The sequence below is a fragment of the Caretta caretta genome, chromosome 7 (genome assembly GCF_965140235.1).
Source record: "Caretta caretta isolate rCarCar2 chromosome 7, rCarCar1.hap1, whole genome shotgun sequence".
Lineage (NCBI taxonomy): Eukaryota > Metazoa > Chordata > Testudines > Cheloniidae > Caretta > Caretta caretta.
The window spans coordinates 125,830,723-125,848,331 of NC_134212.1; the positions used below are offsets into that span (position 1 = coordinate 125,830,723).

Consider the following 17,609-nt stretch of genomic DNA (forward strand, 5'->3'; position numbering starts at 1 on the left):
GGGGCATTGCTGGCACATGATGGCATAGATCACATTGGTAGATGTGCAGGTGAATGAGCCTCTGATAGTGTGGCTGATGTTATTAGGCCCTGTGATGATGTCCCCTGAATAGATATGTGGGCACAGCTGGCAATGGGCTTTGTTGCAAGGATAGGTTCCTGGGTTAGTGGTTCTGTTGTGTGGTGTGTGGTTGCTGGTGAGTATTTGCTTCAGGTTGGGGGGCTGTCTGTAGACAAGGACTGGCCTGTCTCCCAAGGTTTGTGAGAGTGTTGGGTCATCCTTCAGGATAGGTTGTAGATCCTTGATGATGCGTTGGAGGGGTTTTAGTTGGGGGCTGAAGGTGAAGGCTAGTGGCGTTCTGTTATTTTCTTTGTTGGGCCTGTCCTGTAGTAGGTGACTTCTGGCTCTATCAATCTGTTTCTTCACTTCCCCAGGTGGGTATTGTAGTTGTAAGAATGCTTGATAAAGATCTTGTAGGTGTTTGTCTCTGTCTGAGGGTTTGGAGTAAATGCAGTTGTATCGTAGAGCTTGGCTGTAGACAATGGACCGTGTGGTGTGGTGTGGTCTGGGTGAAAGCTGGAGGCATGTAGATAGGAATAGCGGTCAGTAGGAAGGAAAGGGCCTGGGGCCAGGGGAGCGGAGGCTGATTGAATCTCACATCCCAGGCGATGGTCGGGATACAACTGGAACCAGAGGAGCTGGTGATGTCATCTGGGTCCCTATCTTTGCCCTGGCTGGTCAGGACTCCTGTGAGGCCCCATGGGGTCCCAGGAAAGGGTGGGCGTGACAGCCCCGATAGAGGAGCGTGCTTCTTCCCTTTCTTTCTGTCAGCCAGCATTGCAGTAGCCAGCCTTCCCCCCCAGGGCTCTGTCAGAGGACCCAAAATGAGGGTGAGGGGTGAAATAACCCCACCCCTCGATGTTTTGTCCACCAATTTCCGGCACACCCATTTTGCTCCATTGATTCCTAGGCACTTCTCCTGTGTGCCTGGCATGATCTCCCACAGGCCTTGGGCTCCAGCAGAAGGCCACCACATTTGCGGGAGCTCTGGCTGACTTGTGCACCTCCTCTCAACCGCGGTTGTTGCTGTCGGTTATTGTGAGATGTGGTGAGCGTTCGCTCCCGGCTGAGCACACGCTGAAGGTGTGTGTGGGCCCAGCGGTCCCGATGCCACTGGGCTCTCCTGGGAATTCTTTCAGCCCCCACCGTGGGACCGCGGTGGAGAACAGGCCGCCCTGGGGGTGTGGGGCTGGAGTCCTGCTCGGGGCAGCCCCACCCATGCCCCTGATAGCGCTCACCTGCCAGGTTTGCCCAGCAGCTAGTGTCCTGAAGCCCCACCATGTGGGGATGGATGGCGGCTGAGCTCTGCCCTGGGTTGGGGGTGCAGCTCTGGCTCTAGCCTGCCCTCTTGGTGCCGTGTCGCTGGCTGGCACTAGCTGGTGAGCCAGGGGAAGGGCAGCTGAGCAGCTGCCCAAGGAGCAGGGCAGGGAGCCCTTGCAGTGGGGTAGGCCTCCTGCATTCCCAGCAGGCATTGCCAGGAGCAAGCAGGTAGGTTCAGCCCTGGAGGCAGAAGGGCTGCAGCTGGCAGCGTCTGGCCACCTGGGCTGGAGAGCTCGCAGAGCGCTGCCCTGACCTGTGCCGTTAGGCCTGGAAGCAGCTGCTTGGCAGCCCATCTCTGTCATCCCTCTTCCCCCTCCCCTGCACTCAGTGGTTCGTGAAGGTCAGGGCTGGCAGGGGCTAAGCAGCTGGAGCAGTTTGCACTCCATGGTGTCTGATCATCGGAGTTACCCGAGTGCTCTGCTTCCTGGAGCATCTCCACAGGGCCCGATCCTGCCTGAGCCACGCAGCACAATTCCCACCGATGCCGGGGCAACAGAGGGGCTCAGCCTGCTGGATGAGAGCCCTGAGAGCGCTCCTCGTGAACGCAGGGCTGGCCTGGCCCCACAGTGCTGCTGGCACGCTCTCCGATAGCCGGAGTGTGTCCCACGTGCTTCGCAACTCAGCCGTCCCTTCCGCCAGCACCCAGCCTCTCCGCCAGCCCCCTCGCTCCCTCCTTACTGGCAAAGGGTCTGAATTAATACTGCGTAGTGACTGAGCTGCCTGGGGTTTACAGCCTCGAGCCTGGCAGCCCGCTGCGTCCTGCTACGGCTGTGTCACGGAGTTCCTGGGCGATGCTCTGGAACTGCTCCCCATGAAGTCAGTCAGGACTCTGGGGTAGTCGCCTTTCTGTGAGCAGCCTGTCTTCAGGACACACAGCTCACACAGCTTCCACCTTCCTGGGTCTGACCTCGGAGCATTCAGCATCCTCTGCCTCTCCGTGCGCTTCCCACAGCGAGTCCGCTCAGGCGGTGCTCCTGGGGAAGCCAGAGGGTCCTGCACCCCAACTTCGCAGTCAGACGGGACTCTCAGCCAGCCAGTAAAACAGAAGGTTTATTAGACGACAGGAACATGGTCTAAAACAGAGCTTGCAGGTGCAGAGAACGGGACCCCTCAGCTGGGTCCATTCTGGGGGGCAGTGAGCCAGACAACCACGTCTGCACTTCACTCCATGTCCCAGCCAGCCCCAAACTGAAAAACCCCCTCCAGCCCCTCCTCCTCTGGGCTTTGTTCCTTTCCCGGGCCAGGAGGTCACCTGATTCCTTTGTTCTCCAACCCTTCAGCTCTCACCTTGCAGGGGGGAAGGCCCAGGCCATCAGTTGCCAGGAAACAGGGTGTCGGCCATTCTCTGTGTCCAGACTCCTGCACACACATGCCCTCTAGGGCACTGCAATGATCATACACCCTTACCCCACCACCTAGATACTTAAGAACTGCCTAGGGGAAACTGAGGCACCCCCACACTATTCAGAGGAAACATTAAGAACAGTCCCACTTCGTCACATCTCTCCCCCCTTCGAGATCAAACTGAGCGGGGTCACTTTAGCCGGTGACCTGGGGAAGTTCGAAGCCACCAACGTTCCCATGGATGCCCCAGCATCTCTCCCATTCCTTGGTAGGAGTTACACCAGGCCCTTCCAGTTTCACACCCTCCCTTAGGTCAGGGGTGGTCGATAGCACTCGCAGGCCGCATGTGGGAAGGTTTATGCAGCCCATGCCCTTTGGCCACCCCAAGAATGTCTCCCCATTGACCATCACCTTCTACTCCCACTGGAGGTCCGGGGGGCCTGGCCCCAGGAAACTCCACACAGACATATAGGTTGGGGTCAGGAGTGGGAGCCTGTCCACATCCCCAACCACCTGGCTGACGGAGTCTATGGCCTTGGGACCCAGCAAGGGAGCTAGACACCGGGGCTTTTCCGCAGGGTCCCCTTGGTTCAAATCGCCAGCCTGCTCAAAGGCAGTGAGGTGGCATCCACACCCCCCCCCTCCTTAACCAGGGGCAGCAATTTAGTCTCGAGGTTCCCTGCGGAACTGGCCCCCCGGGATCTATCCCCACTCACCCCGGGGAGGTCCCCTAGGCCTCTCCGCCCCACCACCGCCAGTTCATGCTGCTGCTGCTTCTGCAGCTCTTTCTCGGGCTCTCGCTGTCTCCCACGGTCCTCTTGCTCTCTCAGACTCAGCTGCAATCCCGTCCGTCTTGATCCCCCGATGGGGAACCCGATCATGAAGACCCTCGTCTGGTCGGGGACAGGAGTCTTGGCGATGCCTGGCTCCCGCTTCAGCTGCTCCCAGATCCTGCTATAGCCCCAGTTGGGGTCAGGAATCTGTTCCTTAGAGCGATCATCCTCCTCCAGCTGCACGATTAACTCTGCTTTGGTGAACTTTCCAACGCTCAACCCTCTCTTTCTGCACAGGGTTACAATGTCCTTCTTAAGGAGACGGTGACAGGCCATCACTCCGCTCCTCCCAAGTTGTTGTGGACTCACAGGCCCGTGTGTTCTCAGCTCCCCACGGTTTCCAGGGAGAACCCCTAGTGTGCCAGCCCTTCTCAAGGTCACCACCTCTTTGCCAGGGTCGAGCTGCAGACTCCTCCGCCCCTGAGACTGCTCACTGCAGTCCCCAGGGGGACCCCATTACTGCACAGTACTTCTCGCTGGTCACACACTCCCAGGGGTTAACCGCCCCCCGAAACCGCTCCTCTCTGAGCCTTCAGCAGGCCTGGTCCTCGGCAATCCCCCTTCGTGTTACTGCTCCCCAGTCACTTACTGCAGGAAGCGCCATCCACGGGGTGCAGTAGATCCCACCGCTGCCACCAGTTGTCACGGAGTTCCTGGGCGATGCTCTGGAACTGCTCCCCATGAAGTCAGTCAGGACTCTGGGGTAGTCGCCTTTCTGTGAGCAGCCTGTCTTCAGGACACACAGCTCACACAGCTTCCACCTTCCTGGGTCTGACCTCGGAGCATTCAGCATCCTCTGCCTCTCCGTGCGCTTCCCACAGCGAGTCCGCTCAGGCGGTGCTCCTGGGGAAGCCAGAGGGTCCTGCACCCCAACTTCGCAGTCAGACGGGACTCTCAGCCAGCCAGTAAAACAGAAGGTTTATTAGACGACAGGAACATGGTCTAAAACAGAGCTTGCAGGTGCAGAGAACGGGACCCCTCAGCTGGGTCCATTCTGGGGGGCAGTGAGCCAGACAACCACGTCTGCACTTCACTCCATGTCCCAGCCAGCCCCAAAGTGAAAAACCCCTCCAGCCCCTCCTCCTCTGGGCTTTGTTCCTTTCCCGGGCCAGGAGGTCACCTGATTCCTTTGTTCTCCAACCCTTCAGCTCTCACCTTGCAGGGGGGAAGGCCCAGGCCATCAGTTGCCAGGAAACAGGGTGTCGGCCATTCTCTGTGTCCAGACTCCTGCACACACATGCCCTCTAGGGCACTGCAATGATCATACACCCTTACCCCACCACCTAGATACTTAAGAACTGCCTAGGGGAAACTGAGGCACCCCCACACTATTCAGAGGAAACATTAAGAACAGTCCCACTTCGTCACAGGCTGCCTGGGGATTGGGCAGGGACTGGGGCTGGGCAGAGCTGCCGGAACTGGGGGGGGCTGCTGCACCCCCTGGCTTGACGTGGTTTCTGTCATATCCAGGGTTTACAGTTTGCTTCAACGGCTCTCAGCACCCCCCCTACAAATAGTTCCAGCACCTCTAGGTTATAGACGCCCCCTGCACGGTACCTGCCCTCCGCACTCAGGCCCTGCGCGATGGGCCAGGAAGGGAGGCAGTGAGTCACGCTAACAAATGGCTGCTTTGTTTGCGCGGGAGCCGGCCTGACTGGAGCAGTAAATCCGCTGGTTGGCCGAGGGAGCGGCACTGCTGCGGGGCCTGTGACAGCGAGAACGGCCCCGTCCAGTCTACCAGGGGATGTGTTAGGCGCTCAGTGACCGGGTGCCAAGGGTAACGCAGCCGCACAGCAGCTGGTGGTGGCTGACCCCTGGCAGCGCGGGAGGGGCAGCTCCTGGGCTGCAGTAGGGCTAGGTGTGCCGGGCCAGTGCCTCTGCTGCGAGGGAGGGTTTCCTCTGTCCCCTGGGCATGTCGAAGGTGCTCACCGCCGTGGGATCCAAGTGTCCTTGGATGGGATGTAAAACAGAGCTCCAGGCAGCTTGGTGCTATTAGAGATTGTGACAAAGTGGGACTGTTCTTAATGTTTCCTCTGAATACTGTAGGGGTGCCTCAGTTTCCCCTGTGCATTTCTTAAATCTCTCGATGGTGGGATTAAGGGAGTGTAATTGTTGCAGAGCAAAGGGCCAGGGTACATAAATGGCCGACACTCTGTCTCCTGGCAGCTGATGGCCTGTGCCCTTCCCCTCTGCAAGGTGAGAGCTAAAGGGTTGGAGAACAAAGGAATCCGGTGACCTCCTGGCCCGGGAAAGGGACAAAGCCCAGAGGAGGAGGGGCTGGAGGGGGAGTCAGTTTGGGGTTGGCTGGGGACGAGGAGTGAAGGGCAGACGTGGTTGTCTGGCTCACTGCCCCCCAAAATGGACCCGACTGAGGGGTCCTGTTCTCTCTACCTACAAGCTCCTGTTTTAGACCATGTTCCTGTCGTCTAACCTCCTGTTTTACTGGCTGGCTGAGAGTCACATCTGACTGCGGAGTTGGGGTGCAGGACCCTCTGGCTTCCCCAGGACCCCACTTGAGCGGACTTGCTGGGGGAAGCGCACGGAGGGGCAGAGGAAGCTGAATGCTCTGAGTTCAGACCCAGGAAGGTGGAAGCTGGGTGAGCTGTGTGTCCTGCAGACAGGCTGCTCCCGGAGAGGAGACCTCACCAGAGTCCTGCCTGGCTTCGTAGGGAGCAGCTCCAGAGCATCGCCCGGAGACTCGGTGACAGAGATCCCTGGGCCCTGCTCTAGAGCCAGACATGACCCCAGCATCCTGGCTGCATCCTGTGCTGGAAATGCGCTTTGCCCCTCTGAGATCCTCTGGGGCTGGGCTGGACCCAGGGTTCCGCTGGTGGGCATAGCACAGCAGGGAGAGCATGAGACAGATCGCTGCCCCTGGCATCATCACTGGGTCTCAGCACGTGGCTGTGACCGCTGGCAGCGCTGGGCGTCCCTGGGCCTGTCCTGCAGTGCCTGGCGATGCTGGGTCTCGGCACGTGGCTGTGACCGCTGGCAGCGCTGGGCGTCCCTGGGCCTGTCCTGCCCGGCGACGCCCCGGGGGGCTGGTTCAGGGTGGGACAGGATCCCCCATGCAGTGCGTTGCGGTTACCTCTGAGGGGCTGGGAACTGCTGTGACCGTGCGATGTGGAAGCATGAGCTGCTGTTATTGCTAGGACTCTGTGCCAGCCTGTCTCTCTGCGGGGTCCCAGGAGACTCTGTAGATAAGAGCCTTTCAGCGCCTTCTGTGTCCCTGTGCCCAGCGGACACATCGGCTGCTGGGTGGGAATGTGCCTTGCTCTGGAGAACCGGGGGAGCCCAGGGCAGAGCCTGGACTGGGTGAAAGGTTTGCGACCCAGGTCTGTTCGCTGTCTCTTGGGCAGAGGCGCAGGCTGGCATAGGACCCACTTGAGGGGGACCGCCGTAATGTGGGAAGGGGCAGCCTGGCTTCCTCATGCAAGTGGAGAGCAGTCCCCAGGCTCTGACTCCATCCCATCAGTCAGCCCCAGCTTTGATCCATGTTGCAGATGATGCTCTGGCTCCGGCTCCAGCAGCTGTGCCCCGGGGCCTCTCCCCCGCTCCAAAGCTGCAGGTGCCCCAGGCCCTGCCTGTGCCCTGCTGCCCCTCCCAGGACCCAGGGGTGACACCTAGCCTATGAGCGCCATGTCAGGGGCTGGTTAGTGTGTCCGGCCCTTGGTCCAGATCCCTTGGAGAGTCGCTGAGACCGCTCCATCTCCAGTGCTCATGCGGCAGCTTGCAGTGCCCAGCGTGGCCCTTTGCCTGCCTGGTGCAGGCCCGGGGAGGTCCGGCCGGGGCACTGGGGTTGAGCTGGGCGTGTGGTGTGCTGGCCTTGTTTTGGGGAGGTGCCATGTGACTGTCCCTGTGTGGGGCAGCGTGCCCTGGCAGGAGCAGTGAGCATGACCAGCATGTGAAGGGTTCCCAGGGAGCCAGCAGCCAATGCACCAGCCGTGGCTGTGCCCTGCCCCCTGTCTCGGGACCCCAGTGGCACAGCAAAGCCAAGGGAGGTTAGTAATGGGAGAGGCCCAGCTGCAGCGTGGAGGCCCGATCGATAGTTCCCTGCGTCCCCAGGGCTGTTAATCCATCTCCTGGGCTGATGGCCGGCATGCGGGCCCAGGAGCTCACCCCATTTATCAGCCTGCTTGCTCGCTCCACACAGAGACTGCAGCCAGCCAGGCTGCCAAGCTGCAGAGTGTGCAATGGGGCAAGTTCCTGAATGGAGCAGCCAGTCCTGCGAGCCGTCACACTGAGCCGGGCTGTTGGGTAGGGCGGGGGGGGCCCAGCCTGGGCACCAGGGGGGTAGCTCACAGCCCCATGTATGTCCCCACAGCTGTTGGGCGGTGAAAAGCCCAGGAGCAGCCTGCAGGAGCCCCGCTTCGACTACTCCGGCTGGCAGCCTGCTGAGCTGGACCTCAGTGACTCGGAGCTGCCCCATGTCATCGAGATCTACGACTTCCCGCAGGACTTCGGCACCGCTGACCTGCTGCACATCTTCTGCAGCTACCAGTGAGTCCCCCCGGCCCAGGCAGAGACCACCGCCCCCAGAGTCCTGCACGGTCGCTCTGCGCCAGAGGCCAGGAATCTTGTCCCCGACCCTCCCCCCAGCAGCCCCCAGCTCTGCAAGCTCCTTTGCCAGATTTGCACGCCCCCGAGATGGCCACAGAGCTCTGGATCGAGGCCTTCCCCAGCCAGTTCCCGCTCCTGCCCGCTGAGCCTCTGGGCTCTGCCTGTCCTCCCTCCCGAAATGGCGCTGCAGAAAGTGCTCCAGCCTTGTCTAGCCCCTCCCCAGGGTCCCTGTCCTTGGCGGCCCCGGTGCCCCCTGTCCCTCGCCCCCACGGTGCTGATGCCATCGATGCCTCAGATTTCAGCTGCTTGCTCTCCCTGGCAGGAAAAAAGGCTTTGACATCAAATGGGTGGACGACACGCACGCACTGGGCATCTTCTCCAGCCCCATTGCAGGTACGTGCACCTCCAGAGCTGGGGCGGGTGCAGCTGTGAGGCCCCTGGGTAAAGTCCTGCCCATTGCTGGTGCCCAGGCTGGAGTCTCTGCTGAAGGAGCAGCCTGGGTGAGATGGGCAGTGCTGTGTCCACCCGCTCGCCCCCAGGGTGCTAGGCGCTGGGCTCCGTGTGCTGGCCACAGGGCTGGCTGACCTGCCTGGGCTCCTGCTGGGACGGGCAGGGCTGTGGATCAGCGACTGGCAGACAGCCAAGCGACGCTGTTAGTCGTCCGGCGCCATGTCCCCTGCCCACAGTGGGAAAGGCTGGCCGCTGAGACTGCCAGCTGTGGCTGCTGGGGTGTTCTTGGGTGTGCCCTCCCCCCACCTGGCACAGCCTGGGGCTGGTTTCGTTGTTCTGCTGTTGCCTGTGGGGCATGGGGAGGCTGGGTCCAGGTGCCCCGGCACTGGTCTCCGGGTGGGCATGGGCTGCTCGGGCATGGGCATGGCACAGAAATGGGACCTTGCCCGGCGTGCTCCTTTTCCCTTACCGCAAGGGCAGGCTGGGCACGGCACTGCTGAGCCTGGGGGCCAAGGAGCTGGGAGAGCCCTGTTGGTCCCTGTTCTCAGGGCTTGCCCGGCAGGCTCCCCGGCTCTTGGTGCAGCTCCCTTGGGGGTCCCTCCCTGACTCTGGCCCCCGCCCTCTTCCCGCAGCGCGCGACGCCCTGAGCAGCAGGCACGTGATGGTGAAGACCCGGCCCCTGGCGCAAGGCACAAGAGCAGCCAAAGCCAAAGCCAGGGCTTGTGCTGGTGAGTGCGGAGGGGGGCGACCTCCCCATCCCAGCTGCTGGGCTCCAGGAGTGGAGTCATCACATGGGAATGCTGCTGCAAGGGTCTGGGGCCGCGCAGCGCCCGGATCGCGGCTCAAGTGGCCCACGGGCAGGGCAGTGTTGGAGCCAGGAGAGAGCTGTACCTCCCCCGTGCTGTGCTCAGAGTGCCCTGCAGGGTCAGGGTGCGTGGGACTGGCCATGGATGCCAGCGTCTGGTTCGGTCTGCCGTGATCCCCTGGGAACAGGTGGCTGCTTGCTCCAGGCCCGGTGCTAAGCGGCCTGGCATGGGGAGGATAGTTGCCTGCATGGCCCAGAGCAGGGAGGTGCCCACAGGGCGGGGACCGGACAGGGAGCAGGGCTAGGACTCATCTGGCCCCAGTGCAGCCAGCCGCATGGGGGAGCCCACTGTAGACAGGGCCCTGGCATCTGGCAGCGATCACAGTGCGGGGCGGGTTAGCGCTCCCCACAGCCAGGCCTGGGACACGCATCCCTGCTAGCTCCGTGCTGCAGTCCCTGGGGTGATGGCTATCTCCTCTCTCCAGACTTCCTGCAGCCAGCGAAAGAGCGTCCGGAGACGTCTGCGGCCCTGGCCCGGAGGCTGGTGATCGGAGCCCTCGGAGTGCGGAGCAACCAGAGCCGAGCCGAGCGTGAGGCCGAGCGCAAGAAGCTGCAGGAGGCCCGAGGTTGGCTCCTAGCTGCTGCTTTCCTGCTGCGGGGTGTGGAGCTGCCCCTTCATCCCTGCAGCCTGGGCTGTTCGGCTTGCAGGCGCTGGGGGTGGCACGTCGGGGCAGTGGGGGCATGCAGGGGTTTCTCAGCCGTCTGCTGCACGCTGCCCGCTTGCTGCTGCTGGCTGTTCAGGGAGAGCCTGGCCCAGGCCTCGCTGTCTGCTTGTGGAGAGCCGACAGGCTGGCTGGCTGCACCTGCAGCCACGCTGGGATCTGTGCTTGCGTGGGAGAACCCGGGGAGCTGCAGGCGCTGCGGGAAGCAGTGCTGGTGTTCAGTGCTCTTCACTAGGGGGCGGCTGAGCCCTGACCCTGGGCCTTGCCCCCAATTTGGGCCCTATCCCAGGCATTCTGGCCAAATTCCCTCTGTGGAAAGTAAATCCCCCTGCCGTTTGTGTGGGGGGTTAGGCATTGGCCCCAGCCCACCCCAGAGGCGGCTGCAGCTTCGTGGGTGGGGAAGTGCGGGCGGAGCGGCTGGTGAAAGGCTGTGGCACGGTGGTGCTGGGCAGCGTTGGTTAGATGCCAGTTTGTGCTACCCCCTGGCCCTTGGCCGCTCTGGGAGTGGGGCAAGCAGTGAGCCCGGGCAGCGGAGCCCCACGACCAGCCCCTGCGCTTCAGCTCCATGCCCACCTCGTTCCTGGCACAGCTTGGTGCTGCCAGGACGTGGGCCAGGCTTTGGGCAAATGCTGCCCACATGGCCAGTCCGGGCATTCCTTCCCTCCCCACACGGGGATGCAGGGTTGGTGGGGAAGCCATTCCCCCAGCTCACTGGCCAAGCTGCCTGGCTCCTAGCCCCGGGCTAGCCCCGCCGGGGGCCGCTCTGTGCTGCTTCACAGACCAGAGCACGGTGGGGCCAGGAACAAATCCTGGGTCCTGCCTCGTGTAACCCCAGCAGGCCCCACACTTGCATTTGGCGAGTCCCTGGGGCTGGCGGCTCCCGCAGATTGTCCAGTGGCTCCTGGCCCTGCCCGCCCAGGGCTGCACACTCCTGCCCCCGTCCTGGCTTAGCCCGCTCCACCAGCCCTCCTCCCACGTCAGCACTGCCCGGCCTGGCTCCTTTCTGCCCTGCCCCATCTGTCGCTGGGTGCGTGCGCTGGGTGAGGTTGGCCCAGGGCATTGTGCAATGCCAGCTCCTCTCTGGTCCTGCCCGCAGGCTTTCCCCTCGCTCTGAGGCGGGGTCCCTGTGCCATGGTGCCCTCACTCGCCACTTGCTGGTGCTTGCAGCCCCTCCCCCATTTAGTGCCTGCTGCAAATCTCATTGCCTGTCTTGGCTAGCTCCGGGAGAACGATGGTGGGGCCTGTTCCCTGCAGTGCCCCCCGGGCCTTGCCCAGCTCAGCCCTTTGTTGCTGGTTGAAGGGGGAGCGCTCTGCCTGGGGGTGTGCAGGCAGCTCTGGGAAGGGGGAGCGGGTTCTCCACCCCAGGACCTGTCTTCGGCTCCACGGTTTGCAGCCCCACCTGGGGCAGCATCTGGCAATCGGCTGGGCTGCTGGGCAGAGCCTGCTGCAGGCTGTCAGTCTGCCCGGCCCCCTCTGGCAGGCATGGCAGCTGGCTCGCGGCCCTCCAGCTGCAACGGCCAGATAACCGGTGATGGAGCGAGCCGGGCGGGCCAGGAAACAGACCGAGTGTAACAAGGTCACGGTGAATGTCCAGAGCGTGTCTGTCTGTCATGAGCATGGAACGGGCCAGGAGATTAACCCTTACCTGTCTGCCTGCCACGAGAGCACTCTGCCATTCGTGGTGTGCCCATGTGTGCCTGCCTGCCCGTGCAGACCCTCGCCCCCTGCCCAGGCCCCCTCCCTCCTGCCCACTTGTGGGGTGGTGTTAGTGCTCTCTGGGACTAGGAGTCCCTGCCACTCTTACCCAGGGCATGATGGTGCTGCCTGGGGGGGGGGGGGCAGGGAAGGGGCACAGTGGCAGGGAAAAGCCTGGAGCTGAGCAGAGACTTCCCATTCCTGTGGGTCCACCCCACTGCGCCCCTCGGAATAGCTGAGTGAGGGGCCCCCTCAGGCCAGGGGCAACTGCCCTCCCCACCTGCCTCTGGCAGCAGGTGCATTTCTCCTGAGCTGCAGGGATCAGCTCGTGCCACTAGGTGGAGCCCAAGCAGCGCGCTCGGTGTGGGGCACCAGAGCCAGCTCACAGGTGGGGGTGACAGACAGTCTGGGAGCTCCCAGGCCCCCCTTTCCGGCCCTCTGCCTCACTGCTCTCAGCCCCAAGAGCCCCTGCCCGTCTAGTGGATGGCCTGGGAGGGGTGCTGCAGTAGGGTAGCAGGAGCGGGGGGCATGGGACATGGGACACGCTGTGGCTGGGACAGCCGGGGCTGGTGCGGGCCCTTGCTCGGAACCCAGGGGCCTGGAGCCAAGCTTCACCCTCCCTCCCTTGTCTCTGCAGAGAGAAAGCGCCTGGAGAACAAGCAGCGGGAGGACATCTGGGAAGGCCGGGACTGAGCCAGGGCTGCAGCAGAGACGACCAGAGCACCCAGGGCTGCTGGCAGGCACATGATGGGGGGGCACTGTGGTGCCATGGGTTTCAGATGCCAGTGCAGCCCAGTGCCAGCTGCACCCACGCAGGCTGGCCAGGCTGTGTCCGAGGGGGGAAGGGGAGAGGCCTGTCTGGAGCCTGGCGCGGGGGAAGCGGGGTCTGGCTGACAAAACACAGCAGCTGTTTGTATTAGGACTCTTAGTGGGGGAGCCTGGCAGGCCCTGCCGCCGGCTGTGTGCACCCTGGAAGGGGGCCTTGGCCTGCCCCGTCCCCGTCCCTTGCCCTTTGAGACCCTGGAGTACGGGGAGTCAGTGATCTGGGGCAGGAAGGGTTTGAACGCTGGGCTGGGGCAGCGAGAGCTCAGCTGAGTCTGGTGGCTGTGCCCTGTGCCTGGCACTGCCCAGGCTATGCTGGTGCTGGGTAACGCTGTCCTGACACACTGGCTGCAGCCTCGTTTGCTGCTGGGAATGTGGCCTCCAGGCTGCCCAGCTCGCTCTCAAGATGGTAACCCCCTTGCTCCCTGCAGCAGCCTGGACCATGCAAACAGCCCTGGGCAGCGGGAGGGGATTTTGCAGGACTCTGCGTGAGCCGTGCCGTGCTGTGCTGTGCCGAGCCGAGCCAACGCAGCCTGGGGGCGTGCCAAGCATGAGTGAGTGAGAAGCCGTGTGAGATGGAGATTCCCTGTCCTTTATTTTGCTATTAAATTGCCTGGTTTTTACACTGCCCAGAGGCTCTGGGCTGCAGATCTCTGTACTTACCCCTCGTAACCCTGGCAAAGGAGTGATATGGGGGGCAGAGGGAGCTACGCTCCCTTGCAACTGGCCGTCTCAGCACCTGGAGAGGCTGTTTAGGACAGTGGCAGAAGTGCTGGAGCTGGGTATTCCTGGTGAAATGGTCAGTAGTGAAATGGTTAATGTATGGACATTTAACACAGTATTAGGTTTCAGAGTGAACAGCTTCAACGCGATGGGCTCAAACTGGCATTGCAGGGTCAGGTTCTCGCGGGGAGGGCGTGGTGCTGTAAGGGCGGGAGCCCCCCGTGCCATGCACTGGGAGTCAGGGGTACCGTTCTGCCTGCAGAGCACACAGCAGGTGTGCACCGGAGGCCTTTTGCACTGCCCGGGCATCTCTCCTGCCCTGTGGGATGGGGCCTGGACAGCAAGGGGTTAACAATGTCAACCTGAATGAGAGGTGAGACAGGCAGGCACTGGGGAACCCTCCCTCCCTCAGCACTTGGAGCCGCTGGCTGCCCTGGCCTAGCTGGCCCCTGGCCCTGCCCTGCCCTGCCCTGGCTACTGCACCAGTTTGGGTCCCACATGCCACTTTCCTGAACGTTTTTATAGAAAACCCAAACCCTTTCTGCTCAGTCACTCTGAGAAGGAGCCCCAGGGCTGCGGTCCGTGCGCAGGGTCCTGCAGGCTGCGGGGCCGGTGAGACGCCTCCCGGGTACCTTGGGAAACGGGACAGTTTCAAGGGGTTTCAGTCAGACCCTCCTGGTGTCTCCCAGCCAGGACCCGGCCCCAGGAGGTCCCACCTAGGATGGGGCACTGGGGAAGTTGGGGCCTGCTGGGAAGCTTCCCTACAAGCTGGTCCCATCTCAGAGCTCTGTGAGCGCCGGGCCGGGCTGTCACGGGCTCTCAGGTCGTGCCCACTCCTGGCCCGTACAGTCCCTGGGGAAACCCCTTCAGTGTGACAGCCCTTCTCAGGGGTCCACTCTTTCTCGGAAGCCCCTCTGCCTCCTGGAGCTGCACCTCTCTGAGCCTTAGCCCACCTGTCTCTCGGCGTGGGCCCCTCAGGGAGTCCACTCACTCTGGAGCCCTGGAGCCTCCACTCCCAGAAGGAATAATGCCCCCTGTTCTCTAGACCAGAGCGACTATCAGCTGGCGTCAAACAGGAGGGTTTATTGAGCGTCTGAACACAATATAGGAAACTCTCAGGGCTGTCAGGCCTGGCCTCCCTCAGCACAGCACATCCAAGTCTCCCCTGCATCCAGGGGAGTTCTGCTTGCTCCCTTTCTCCAGCCCTGAGCCCCCCTGCTGCCCAGCTGGGCATCCAATATCACCGACCCCAAGCCCCCCTCTGTCCATTGTCTTCTCTCCAGGTAAACAGGGTCACCTGGGCCTCCTCTGTCCTCTGGCCCCCTCTGGCCAGACTGGCTGGTCAGGTCACCGGGGTCCTCTCTCCGCAGCCCATTGTCCTCCCACTGGCCAGAACCGGCTGTGACTCCCGAGCTGGGCCTCCGGGTCCCCAGGTCACCAGTCACTGGGGTTTCCATTCTCCAGGCCATTGGCCGGGGTCCCAAGTTCCCTCGCTAGTCCTGTGTCCTAACAAACCCCCTCTCCCATCCCCTCGTTAAACCAGTAACACCCAGGGACACTGAGTCCCACCCCTTCGGCATGCAAACCATTGACAAAACCAAGAAAATCCCCCCCCTTTGTCGCACGGGCCCGCTCGGGGGCTCCCGGGGGAACGTGGCCGGCGGGCAAGCAGGCGGGGCACCCTGCCTCTGAAGGAACGGCTCCAGCAGTGAGCTGGCAGCCGCTGTGCCCTGTGACCACCACGTCCCGTAAATAGCAGCCAACATTTAGTGCAGCACGAGCGTCGGCTTCCGCCTCTCTCTGTCGGAAAGGTCACGGGCTGGTTTCCGGGCACTTGGCCACGGAGCAGCCCCAAACAAGGGGCCGTGTGTGCTGTGTGCACAGGGGAGGAGAGCGGTCGAGAGCCCTGGCACTGAGCTGGGTCTGGACCTGGGCAGCAGGGACCTCGGGGGAGCAGCTCCACTGACTCCTGCTCCTGCTGGGCCCAGCTCTAGCTGGATGCAGCTGCCAGGGCTGGGGATGGGTGCTGGCAGTGCCCAGAGGGCCGGGGGAGGTGAGGGCTGCTGTGCCAAGAGGTGCTGCCTGGGGCCCGTAGGCGGCAAGGCGCAGTGGGCACCATGCTCCTGCTGCCACTGTGGGGGGGCACATCTCCCCCGAGCGCCCTGGCAGGGCTAAGGGGGCAGTGAAGACAGCCCAGGTGGAGGCCCTGCTGCGCTCTCCCAGGGACTCTGGCCATGTGCAGGGCCTGGCCGCTGCACCGAGTGTCAGGAAGGTGCAGGTCCCAAGGACGCCCTCCTGGCAGGAATGTGCTGGCCTCCTGCCCAGAACAGCGGGGTGTGCCCTGTCTAGGAAGGGGCAGACGCAGCCCCTCTGTGGGACGTGTCATGTGGGCAGCATTCCGGGACATGGGCGGGCAGGCGGGTGGCTTCCTGCCCAGCACCATGGGACCTGCTTTTCCTGGCGCTCGCAGTAGCTCTAACCACCTGCCAGCCTTGGACCCCTCCTGCTCCTTGGAAACAGCTTCCTTCTGCTCTGAGCTGCTGCTTGTCCCTGGATGGCAGGTGTGGCCTGGCAGGGAGCCTAAGGTTCCTCTGCCCCATTCATACCATGCTGCCCTTGGGAGACAGGACCCACGTGGGGATGGGGCCAGTCCCACTGCCCCCAGGAGCCCTGGACTGGGCTTCTTGGGTGACCTGCCCATGGACCCCATTTCCCCAGCCCGTCAGGCCGGGCGCTCGTGCCCTGCCCAGGGCATTGTGCCCCCAGCAAGAGACGCGTCTGTCTGTCTAGCAGGACGGCAGCTCCTGGTCCAGGGGCAGGGAGTTCACGCAGCCCCTGGCTCACCTGGGCAGTGCTGTTCCCTTCACTCAGCCCCTAGCAATGCCCTTAGCCGCCCCCTTATCCGTGTGTCCTGAGCTGGGCTGACAGCAGCCAGATGCCCTGCCTTGTGTCAGGCTCTATTTACTGTCCAGCATGTCTCCTGATGTTTGTCTCTTCTGGACGTTAAACAGCCATGCCCCATGGCCTCTCTCCCCACAGGTCCTGTAGAGGTGACTGGGAGAGGAAGATGGGGCTGGGGGATCTCTGGAAACTTACCCTCTTCCCTGCACTGCCCCTGAGGCTCTGGCACGGGCCCCTGTCCGAGGTAGGTACTGGGCTCGAGGGACTGTTGGTCTGACCCAGTCTGGCCATGCTCATGGTCTGCTGTAACCTTTCTGAGCAGAGGCTCTGAGAACTGAGCAGATGGCCAGCCGTGGGCACTGCTGCCCTTCAGTGACATCATCGCGCTTTCTATCCCATTCGTTACCCACCCTAACCATGGGGCCATGTGGCTGGCAGCTGCTGCCCCATCAGCAGCTTGCACAGAGCTGGCCAGAGCCATGCTCTCATCTCTTCTCGGAGCAGCTTCAATTCATCTAGAACCAGGCAATGGGTGTGAACGGTTCCTGGTTTACTGTGCGCTTGCCGTCGTGCTGCCAGCTCCCCTCACTCGGCCCCCAGCCCGCTCTGGGCCCGACGACCCGAACTAACGCTGGGGCCTTGGGCAATGAGCAGGGGGCTGGACTAGATGACCTCCTGAGGTCCCTTCCAACCCTGATATTCTGTGAATGTGGCCCCCTCCTTTACCAGCCGCTTTCCCAGCTCCTTGGCAGCAGTGCGCGTGGCCGGCCCGCTCCTTGGGCTGCCGGACGCTGCTCACTGTGTGACCGTGTTCAGTGTCAGCCAAGCTTGACGCCTGGGCACCTGCACAGAAGTGTCAGCCAGCGCCGCCAGGACCAGGGCAGGGGCATAAGTCAGTTTGTCCATGTGAAAGAATTCATACAGCCCTGCACTGGAGAGGCTGGGGGGAGAGGCGTCACCCTGCTGCCAGGGATGTGCCTTTTGCCCTCCCTGCAATCCAGCCACATCTGGATCTGAAAAACCCCTGTTCACATGGGTGCCAGAGACCTGCTAGCCCTGGCCTAGAGTCCAGGATTCCTGCCTGTCTGCATTCTTCTGCGGTCCAAGCTGTGAACCCCCAGCAAAGTGTGTGTCTCACCTGTGCCATTGTCTGGCCCACAGGGAGGATGACAACCTACTACTGCTGTCAGTTACTCAGTTAGCTCAAGCAGCAGACCTGTGTGCGATGGCCCTGAAGGTCTGCTGCCCCAGACGGGTGTCAGTATAGGGCGGTGTGATGGAATTTGTGGGTTTCTCAGTTTGCTTTTGTAAAAAGCTAATAATGACACACACAGTGAAAGTGCAGTGAGGGGCCGTCCCGCACTCCAAGCGGGA

The 17,609-nt window shown here is 62.5% G+C and overlaps 1 protein-coding gene and 1 long non-coding RNA gene across 10 annotated transcripts in view; one reads left to right on the plus strand and one right to left on the minus strand.

Moving 5' to 3' along the window:
* R3HCC1L (R3H domain and coiled-coil containing 1 like) overlaps positions 1–13,239 on the plus strand; it is a 52,618-nt gene extending 39,379 nt beyond the window's left edge. For all 9 annotated transcript variants that reach the window (XM_048857259.2, XM_075131136.1, XM_048857260.2 and 6 more), the window contains 5 exons: positions 7,882–8,057; positions 8,440–8,510; positions 9,200–9,295; positions 9,858–9,998; positions 12,427–13,239. In XM_048857259.2, the coding sequence (XP_048713216.2) occupies positions 7,882–8,057; positions 8,440–8,510; positions 9,200–9,295; positions 9,858–9,998; positions 12,427–12,482 (540 nt within the window). In that variant the 3' untranslated portion in view covers positions 12,483–13,239. The remainder of the gene's footprint in view (positions 1–7,881; positions 8,058–8,439; positions 8,511–9,199; positions 9,296–9,857; positions 9,999–12,426) is intronic.
* Positions 2,411–4,597, minus strand: LOC142072848 (uncharacterized). The gene is made up of 2 exons (XR_012669453.1): positions 4,147–4,597; positions 2,411–3,786 (listed from the first exon to the last, which is right to left on the minus strand). It is a non-coding gene; the product is annotated as an uncharacterized LOC142072848 (long non-coding RNA).
* Positions 13,240–17,609: the final 4,370 nt, after the last annotated feature.